This window comes from Glycine soja, chromosome 2 (assembly GCF_004193775.1).
Source record: "Glycine soja cultivar W05 chromosome 2, ASM419377v2, whole genome shotgun sequence".
In the NCBI taxonomy this organism is placed as follows: domain Eukaryota; kingdom Viridiplantae; phylum Streptophyta; class Magnoliopsida; order Fabales; family Fabaceae; genus Glycine; species Glycine soja.
Window position 1 is genome coordinate 39,065,368 of NC_041003.1, and position 10,434 is coordinate 39,075,801.

The 10,434-nt window shown below is 34.4% G+C and overlaps 2 protein-coding genes across 2 annotated transcripts; both read right to left on the reverse strand.

Moving 5' to 3' along the window:
• Nucleotides 1-1,722: 1,722 nt before the first annotated feature.
• Nucleotides 1,723-4,461, reverse strand: LOC114393705 (syntaxin-121-like). Its single transcript, XM_028355114.1, has 2 exons — nt 3,734-4,461; nt 1,723-2,601 (listed from the first exon to the last, which is right to left on the reverse strand). Exons 1-2 carry the CDS (start codon nt 4,293-4,295, stop codon nt 2,246-2,248), a joined length of 918 nt encoding a protein of 305 aa, XP_028210915.1. The 5' UTR covers nt 4,296-4,461; the 3' UTR covers nt 1,723-2,245.
• A 3,073-nt stretch (nt 4,462-7,534) lies between these two features.
• LOC114393713 (syntaxin-121-like) lies at nt 7,535-10,023 on the reverse strand. The gene is made up of 2 exons (XM_028355124.1): nt 9,231-10,023; nt 7,535-8,376 (listed from the first exon to the last, which is right to left on the reverse strand). Exons 1-2 carry the CDS (start codon nt 9,796-9,798, stop codon nt 7,937-7,939), a joined length of 1,008 nt encoding a protein of 335 aa, XP_028210925.1. The 5' UTR covers nt 9,799-10,023; the 3' UTR covers nt 7,535-7,936.
• Between the last annotated feature and the right edge of the window lie 411 nt (nt 10,024-10,434).

Sequence of the window (10,434 nt, forward strand, 5' to 3'; positions counted from 1 at the left end):
AAATGGGATCAGGTTTGAAATTCTCGATTTCGTCCCATATGATGCGTAGCTTCATGAAATATTCCGTAACAGAGAGAGTACCTTGCTTCATCGATGATGCTTCTTGTTGAAGATCAGAGATCCCCTTGCGCGTATCGAGACTTCAAATCACTCTAGATTTCTTCTACTTTGTCCATTCATATAATACTTTGTCTAATTGAAATGGATACCGAATGAACGATCCAAGACACCACCATGTTATTGCAGCGGCTCCATGCTCCATACGTTCTATCAGTCTTCAATGGTTCTGGTGCATTTCCGTTTACAAATTCCACTTTATTTTTAGCGCTCAATGCTGTTATCATGGACCTGCTCCACGAATGGTAGTTGCTGGAATCCAAAGCTGGAGAGACGAGTGCCACAGCTGGGTTTTCACTTGGATGAAGATACATATAACTTTCCATGTTTGGCTTTATCTCGTTCATGATGAATAATATCAAGAAGAAGGATGAAGAAGTAGAGTTGAGTGTGTAGCAGAACTCTTCATAAGAAGAGCTCTGATACCATATTAAATGGATCAACAGCCATAAAGGAGAGAGAAACGACGTAAGTGTACGTGAGATGACCAAATAAATGCATGTCTTTATTACTGGATTCGTAAGATATTTATACACATATGAAGGAAAGAGAAAAAGGGTGGTTAGTTAGTTACACCAGAAAGAAAACTAACTCTAACAGCTTTTTCTAACTAACAAGCTACTGTTGAGAACAAACGTTCACACGCCATGCTGGGGGCTATATGTTTTGTGGTAGCTAAAACCTGCTAGAGAATGTTATAAGTTTAAACACATTATGGGTGTATTTTTGTTGCAGTTTATAGTTGTCGAACAATGTATGTATTTCAAATTGCTATAATGTAAACTTCATTGACAATTGCAACACTAACATTGTTAAAGTGAGGGAACTAAATCTACATGCATATTTCAAAAGTTTAAGAAACAAATTGAAAATATAGCAACTAAGACTAAGTTTGACCGAAATCTAGGGATAAAAATATAAATTATTTCCTAATAATAATAAGATTAAAATACAATTTAGTCATTTGTGTTTTTAATTATATTTAGTTTGCTTGTTTATCTTTTAAAAAGTTTAATTTAATTTTTTATGTTTTTAGAATGAGTCAAAATGATCCTTCCAAAATAATGATCTTTTTTATTTTTGGATATAATTTTGAATCTTATTTGACTAATTTGAGACGTAAAACTTGTTTCACTAAAATTTATCTCTTCAAGTACATGAAAATTATAGAATTTAAATGATGTTCAAATCAAAAGAGGTCTCAAACATGATGAAAAATACATTAAAAGTGATCCAATAAATAATTAAAAAATTTAATATCAAATTCATTTGTGGTTGATTGTGAGAGTCATTTTTCTTATGATTTTTAACATGACCTTTTTATTTGAATATCAAATAAGTTATATTATTTTCATGTAAGTGAATTTAATGAAATAAGTTTGGCATCTTGAATTAGTTAAAATAAGATTCAAAATATTATTTTAAAATAATAAAAAATTATCATTATTTTGGAATGATCATTTTAAAAACATAAAAAAGTTAAACTAAACTTCTAAAAAGATAAAAAAATTAAATTGATTATAATCATAAAAAAAAATTAAAAAAAAAACTAAAAGTATATCTTACACAAATAATAATGTGAAAGCAATGTTATCAATATGCTAGTGAAAAAGGTGCAATTCTTTTGTACATGCAATGGCATAAACACGCAAAGCAATTGAAGTAACTCCTGCAATGCCTATAGTAGTTCACCCATATAGAACTGCTTAAAATTAAATACATATTTGCAAAAGAATGTACCACCATGAACATCACCCTGGCTTAGCGTTTCTCTCCCTAGCTAGCTAGAATAAAACCGCTTCAATGAGTTCTCTTCCCGGTAGTAAAGTAATAATTCTAAACGGTACATGCAAGCACCGTGTCCATACATAGGCTTCTAGAAACCAAACCAAACCAAAATGTCTCAATCTTCAAACATGTACAAATGGGTACGTGGAAAATGTAAACTAATCAACACATGATGCGACCAAAAAGAAGAAAACAAAACTGATTACAAAAGCCAAGGTATATATTTTTCTAATGCAATGGTCTAGGCAGCATGAATTGACCTGACTAATAATCTTTGAAGTTTGAACTAGTCCAATTTCTTGGCAGCCACCACCTTGAACCAATTAGAATATGTGATCAATCAATTTCTTAGAACTATAGGGAGGACTATAATCAAGATGATAATAATGAGCAGTATGATGGCTATGCATGTCCACTTTCGGGTGTTCTTCTGGTGCTTCCTTGCCACGTGCAACTGCTGGACCCCACCCCGCACGTACGAATTGGCGCGTGCCACGTGGCTCTCGATGTCGTCCAGTTGTTCGCCCTGGGACTGCACCAGCACGGCCATGTCCAAGAACACTTGGTGGAGCTCGTTTAGGTTTCTCTCTATTTCCTTGACTGTGTCGTGCCTCTCTTGAATCTCTTGGATCGTGTCCATCACACTGGCTCTACCTTGCTGCTGGATCGCCTTCTGCAAGAATGTTTCACTCTCACCTGTTCCATACACCATAATTGTTATGCAACATTAATTTTACACTCTATATAACCTAATTAACAAATAACAAGTCGTTGATCTGAGATTCATCCCTTTAAGAAAGATGTTGGTTTTAAGTATTATGAATAAAAAATATGGTTAAGAGAAAAGATTTTATTAAAGATGATTAATTAAAAATAAATAATAAAGTAAAGTTAAGAGAGAAAAAATCATATTCATGATATTTAACCATTAATTTAGGGAAATGATAATTGTTACAAGTTAAAAAAACATGTACGAATGAGGTAGGAAGTGATATTTCGCATTCTTTAATGAGTTTAATGGTAATATATTTACAGTACGTGTCAATGTATTATTTAATTTTTTTTTTCTCTAGCTAATTATATATATTTTTAATTATATTATATGTTTATCCAATGAAAGTCAACCATTTCATATTTTTTTGATAATTCATATTGACATCATCTCTGTACGGAAAATTTTCATTCGATATAGCAATCATGATTAATTTACATTGATGTGCTATGTCACGAATGCATTTGTTCCCAATTAATTATGCTGAAATTTAACATTTAATTTATTTAAAAAACAAGAGTGATATATAACTTTCAAACTTTACCACTTAATCACCAAGGGTTTAATATCATCTATCTCAAAACACTAATAATTTTTATATATTTGTATAGGATTTCTACTTCTCCTTTATTTCATTATTTTTTCCCACCTTTCTCTGTGACATTACATCACTTATATCACGTTTTTTCATTTGTCTTTCTATAATAGTTCTTCTTATCTCTCCTTACGTATTTGATGACATATGAAATTATGCTGACCAAAAAAAAAATGAAATTATGAATAGTTAACATCACATTTAATTTACTGCTTAAGCAATATGTATCTACATCTATCATGTGTAACATGAAACAGTACTGATTAATATATGTTTGGCCCTTTGTGTCTGATCATCTAAAATTCATAATCCTCACTAGCTAGACAGAATTTATCTGATATTCATAAATCATAACTCTTGAGAATTATTGTATAAAGCACGAAACACAAACAAAATTTCCAATCATAAACAACGTAAACACACGTTAACATGAACATTAAGTTATGAGAGTTGACACATACCCGTAGAAATAAGGAGATCAATGGTTTTGTCATCAGGGTTCTCTCCGGTGACAGTATAATATCTACGCTGCACGGTTTCCCTATACTCTGACGATATCTTTTGTCTGAGGCTGTTGAAGCTGTCCATCGAGTCCTTCAGCTTCTTCCTCAGTCCGCTCACAACGGACGTTCTGGTCCGGTCTGAGGACGAACCAGGTCCCGAACCAGGCAAGCTTTGACTGGTCTGGTTGGACCGGTCCAGTGCCTCAAGCCGAACCTTAACGAGCTTTGCATTCTTTAGAGCAAGTGTCACGTCACTGTCCATGCGTAAGCGAAGTTCCTTCACAGCTTTGGCGCTGTGAAGGATCTTGCTTTTCTCGTGGGACCCACGCAGATTTTCATGGAGACGCTCTAGCTCCTTCAGCTCCTCTTTTACCTGCTCAACTTCTTGAAAGAACTTTTCGAGATTCACGCTTCCCTCGGCCGTTGGCGATGCGGTGGCCGCCATCTCGATCACATGGTGGTGGTCCGGCGAGACTTGGTCATTGGTGCGGGAGAAGGAGCCGGAGAACAAGTCGTTCATTTTAGGGTTTGAGTTTTTGAAATATAGAGAAATTAAGAGACTTGAAAGGAAATAATAAGATCAGAGAGAATTATATATGAACGAGTGTATATATATGTATTGAGGAAAATTGTATATGGCTTTAGGATAGATGTATATAAATGGGAGTGGTGGCTTATGAAGGAAGAGTTTGAAATTTTCTTTAAATAATAATAATAAGAATAAGAATATTTTGGTGGAAGTGGGCACGACTTGTTCAAATTGCAACATTATTTTTCTTTTTGTAGCATATGGTTTGTAATTTTTTATTACGTAAGAACTAATGAGAAAAACACGGTTTTATTTTATGCGACGTTGATGAGTCTTAAGCTTGCACAAATGGGGGCTTTACAATATATGTGAAAATGAAGAATACGTGTAGAATGGTAGCAGACAGAAAAAGGGTTAACGGGTCAAAGGAGGTTGGGACTTAGGAGAATAGGGACTAGACAAATGGGTTTGTGGGAAATTTTGTGATAAGAGCAAAAGTATAAGCAGCCACGAAATTTGGGAACAAAGGGGAGGGCAATATCGGAATAATGCAGAAATAGAAGCCTTAGAAGGGAGAAAAATGTTGCATTGCGTGAGAGGATGGGGGTTTTGATTATGCAGATAATACTAATAGTAATAATAGTCTACTTTTTATGGCAGTACTAGTATGCATATTGATGGTCTTCCTCCGCGTTTAGTGGTGTGTACGGCGAAACGGATTAAACTTGCAAGCTGCAATGTAGAATTTAGGTACGAGAGTGGTCATGGGGGAATGTTCGTATTAACCATAATGGAATGGTATGCAGAGTCTTCCAAGGTTAGTGATTGGGAATTATGGTTAAGAAATTCAATTAAATGGGAGTGGTGGCCACCTATATATATATAAAACATGTGTAAAACTTCTAAAAAAGCTCTTATCTTAAAAACAAAAAAAAAACCAAAAAAAAAAACTTCTAATTTCTAAAAATGTTCTTGCAAAATAAGCATTCTTAACAACTGTGTATATTCATCAATATAACTATTCGAATTTACATGAAAAAAATTAGACATAGTTTTTTCTTAAAGTCCAAGGGTTTAAGATCTCACATCTTATAGGTCACAGACTCAAATTCTTGCTTGTCTTCTTAGAACGAAATAAATGTAAGTAGTTTTATAAGCACAGAAGCTTTCCACCATGAAATGGGTCTCCCTCAATTTTATTGAAATAAAAAGAGTTATATTTCTTAAAATTTAATGAAATTACACTCAATACTCATTCTTTTTTTACCTTACACAGACATCCATAATTCCTTTCCATTAACACAAATCTTTCTTAATTTCTTAGTTGTTATATAACCGAGGAAAACAAGTGTAATGTTAAAAGGAGGGAAGAAATGCCGAGTCTAATTTTGTTAAACACTGTTATCATGTTTAAGATTAAATAATTAATCTACTATTTAACATGTACAAAATGTTCTTGATTAAATAATTAGTTTATAATGACATGTTATCATGAAAGTTTTTTTCATCCTCAAGAATCACATATGAATAAAATAAAATGTATAACAATTTATGCATTTTATTCAATTAATTACACAAAATCCCTTGATCATCATGATAGAAATTCTAATAATGAGAAATATTTTTTTATAATCTTAATATAGATTATTCTTAATCATAAAATTATTGTAAATAAAATATTAATAAGTTAGATATATCACATATGTCATCGTCTCTTTACCAAATTAAGATTAATAGAATAAAATTTACTTATTTAGATTATACACATGAACATGATCATTCAACTGATTAAATTAAGAATTCTTAATAATTAAGATTAACTTTTAATATAAAATTTTAAAAAAAATGTATTAATTCTCGTTGACATGGAATTATCACAGTAATTAATAAATTGTTGATTATATTTAAATTTGAGACCGCTAACCATTTAACCTACTAGTTTAATAAACATTTGATCTGATTAAAAAGTATAAAATTAATGGCTATTCAATAAGAGATTAACCAAGTCTAGATAATGAGTTTGTACTCTATATAGATTACAAACCTTGGTTAGGACGATTAAATGATAAAGAAAAAATATTTTTAAGTTATTGGTTGATTAAATAGGTATTAAAGTTTTACATAATACTATACTTTAAAATTAAATTAGAGCTATATGAAGAAAATATTATATTATTATTATTCTATTGTTCTTAAATGTAAAATATGTTACTACTTTATACTATTCAAACATTAAGGTTTAATTGGGGAACATTAAGGTTTAATTGGGGTGATTGTTGGTTGTAATTTTCAATTATCGAATTTGTTCTGAGAAAATTAGTAATTTTTTATTTATTTCAGACACTAAGGAGGGTCGTTACATATCTACTTTGATTATTATATTAATTTTGAACCTGTCGACTTAGTATTTAACATAATAGTATTTAACATAACGAGTTTGCTAAACAGCTAATGGGCATTATTTGGATTTTGGTGAGTTGAGTTGGCCGCCAGGCCGGGTCACTTGAGAATGGTCAAGCAGTCCCTGCTGTTTAACAACTCTATGAACGGAAGTTTCGAATGTAACTTCTTTTTAGCTCCAATCGGGCTCTGGATAGGTTTCCAGAACAATACCAAGTGAAGGAAAGACTCAAAAGTCAACAAGTCAATGAAGAATATTAACAGATACTTCTAAAATTTCATTACTATACTATAACCATGATACATCAGAAGCAGAACAGAATTACACTGAAAGTCTACAATGTTACATATTCACAAGGTTCGTTTCACCATTTCCCTGTTAAAAATTCAACCTCAAGGACACTAGAAACAAGAATTTACCGCTTGTTTGTCTAAAGAGATTTATAAACAAATAAAACCCCTACTGATGAATCTATGAATATGCCCCTTTACCACCATCATCATTCTCCACACACTTGTTCTAACCTGTTCTACTGATGACAAATTATGGAGATGTACATTGATAACCCCCAATAATTTGTTGAGTTCAATAATTTTTATCTTGTAGTTCCAAAACCACTAGAAGAGTGGACAATGTAAACTTATGTATTACTGTATTATAATAATAACAGATTCAGTTGAAACTGAATTGAACTTTTGCCTTATACTTGCAAGTGCAGATACTGTTTTTTAAGTAGATAATTGGCATACTCAATAGTTGGAATAATTGCCAAACAGCTCTGCCACTAAGTTCAATGGACCCTCACGAAGAGTAGAGAAGAGAAGAGAAATTACTAATAAGGGAACAGTAATATAGCATAAGGGAACAGTAAGATACTGTACATCATATTTAGGGAAAGATCCCATATGTTTTTATAACCATCGGTCAGCAATACAACTGTTCAAACAGATAAACTACTTACAGAAAAAGAATATGATGCTCAAAATAATGATCTCCAAGAACCTACCTCAACAGAACAATCAGCCATTCACTTCCCTCAGATTACAAACTCAGATTAATCATCCAACCTTTCCATGGATTGAAATGACACTGCTGGTCAACCCAACAGATTTCCTACCAAATCATAAGCCAATCACCCGTGCTGCATCCCAAAATATAAAAGCTCAATCTTCAAATCAAAATAAATGAAACCAATATGCTTCGTGAAATATAGACTCATAGTCCCCCAAGGTTAAGCATTAACAGGAGGTGAAGGTGATGGAGGTGTTTGAGCTGGTGCAGGCTGACCACCCCCATTGCCGCCACTACTGCTATTTTCCCACGGCTTCACAGTGAAGAGCACCACAAACAAGATGATCACCAGAAGAAGTATGATACAATAGCAGGTCCATTTCCTGGTGTTCTTCTGGTGCTTCCGCGCAGTCTGCAACTGCTCAGCTCCAGTGCGCACAAACGAATGAGCTCTTGCCACATGGCTCTCAATATCATCCAATTGCTCACCTTGATGTTGCACCAACACTGTCATGTCAAGGAACACTTGGTGCAACTCCTTGAGATTCTTTTCTATCTCTTTGACAGCATCATGCCTCTCTTGAATCTCCGTGATGGTGTCCAGAATTCTACCCCTTCCTTGCTCTTGAATGGCCTTCTGAAGGAAAGTCTCACTCTCACCTGCAAAAAAGGGAAAAACACAGATTATTATAGGACCTCCAAAACTTGCTTCAAATGAGATTTAGACAGCATTGAACCCAAAAGTGCTTCACATTCACAGACTTGAATTTGGAAGAAATACAACTTTGCATTTTAATAAACTATCCACTGATTCCATTAAGTTCTATTTCTTCTTCAATTGAAACAATGATGAAGAAAATGAGAAATTAATCATGACTCTGTCCCAGTAGGCTTGAATATGAAAGATCAACTCTCCTACTAGTAAATTTTCGTTATGTTTTTGTAAATTTACTACTTTATTTCTGGTTTTCAAATATATAAACCCAAAATCTACTTTGAGTTGCAACTAAAATTTAATTGAGCATCATACGACTGAAGTGTCTAAGATAGAACTTGCTTAAGGAACCAAAAACCTTGGTTGCTATATTTCAACTTGATGTGACATCTAAGAAATTCAGAGAATTACTTATATTATTCACAATTCTCCAACATTATTCTTTTTTCTTTCTCTTTTTATAACATCAATCACCTTATCTCAAACGATTCTTTTTACCTCTATCTCCTTGTCGCTCCCTTCGTTGTATAAAATTATTACATCCACATATAATTTCTCTTGGGTCAGGTATTCATGCTCTAGTCAAATATAATTATTGTGAGCAACAAATATATCCTAAATATTGAATTCTACTACATATCCGGTACTCAAACTCAAAACCACAATTGTTAAGTTGTAATAACCCCGGACTAGGAGATATAAGTTGCAATGACTATGACGTAATGAAAATAAAATGAAATGAAATGAAATTTAACTTTCCCAAATTAGGACAAACAAATGATCCGAAACGAAGCCTTACCAGTGGAGATCAAGAGATCGAGAGTCTTGTCATCGGGATTCTCGCCGGTGACGGTGAAGTACCGCCGCTGCACGGTCTCGCGGTACTCCGAGGACACAAGCTGGCGAATCTCGTTAAAACTCTCCATAGCATCCTTCAGCTTCTTCTTGAGCCCGTTGACCACGGAGGTCCGGGTCCGGTCCGAGGACGAACCCGGTCCACACCCAGGCATGTTCCGGTTCGCGGCGTTGGACCGCTCCAGCGCCTCGAGCTTGAGCTTGATCAGCTTCGCCTTCTTCAGCGCCGCCGAGACGTCGCCGTCCATGCGCGCGCGCAGGTCCCTCACCGCCTTCGCGTTGTGCAGCGTCTTGCTCTGCTCGTGGCTGCTCCTTAGACTCTGAGCCAAACCTTCCAACTCCTTTAGTTCCTCCTTCACGCCTTCCACGTCCTCGAAGAACTTGTCAAGGTTCACCTCGCCGCCGCGACCGCCGCCGGAGGCGGTGGCGCCCATCTCGATGTCGTGGTGGCGGTCCGGGGAGGACTGGTCGCTGCGGAAGCGGGAGAAGGAACCGGAGAACAAGTCGTTCATTGTTTCTTTCTTGTTATTTGCTTAATTTTCTTTCTTCTAATGGATCGTGTTGTGTTGTGTTGTGCGTTTGGATTAATATTTATTAACTTATGAAGGATTTCAATTTGATTTAACTACTACCGCGTAGACGGAGAGGGTGAGAAGGGAAGAGAAGTCAACGTGAGGTTAACGTTGACGTGAATGAGAGGGAGAGTTGAAGTTGAACCGGTGAACGATGCAAGCGCGTCAGATTTTTTCTTTTTGGGCCAAACAAGAACGCTGAGTGTGAAGGCTCGTGACCTCCTGTGGTTAACGATGATAATTTTAAAAATATATATTGTTATTTTATTATAAAAAAAATTTAGTAGTAGTAATATATAACAAAATTTAATTCAATTTCTATACGCTACTGTTATTAGTTGAAAAAAAGTACATTATCAATCCAAATTTTATGATGACTGTCACTAATATGTTTTTGATCCTGGAGTTGAACTACATCACCTGAACAAAGTTTTGTGTTTGAGTTTTACAACAAAAAAAACAATATGATATCTAAATAAAAATAGTCAAATAAGTTTTTTAACAGCCATCAGTACTAATCAATAAAGTTGGTTATATTTATTGGAAAGAAATGTGATTGTAGAGTCGCTTATTATA

Coding starts and splice junctions, on each gene's coding strand:
- LOC114393705 (XM_028355114.1), bottom strand. CDS start 4,295: ATGAACGACTTGTTCTCCGGCTCCTTCTCCCGCACCAATGACCAAGTC. Junction 2,602..3,733: donor TGATCTCCTTATTTCTACGG/GTATGTGTCAAC, acceptor TGTATGGAACAG/GTGAGAGTGAAACATTCTTG.
- LOC114393713 (XM_028355124.1), bottom strand. CDS start 9,798: ATGAACGACTTGTTCTCCGGTTCCTTCTCCCGCTTCCGCAGCGACCAG. Junction 8,377..9,230: donor CGATCTCTTGATCTCCACTG/GTAAGGCTTCGT, acceptor CCTTTTTTGCAG/GTGAGAGTGAGACTTTCCTT.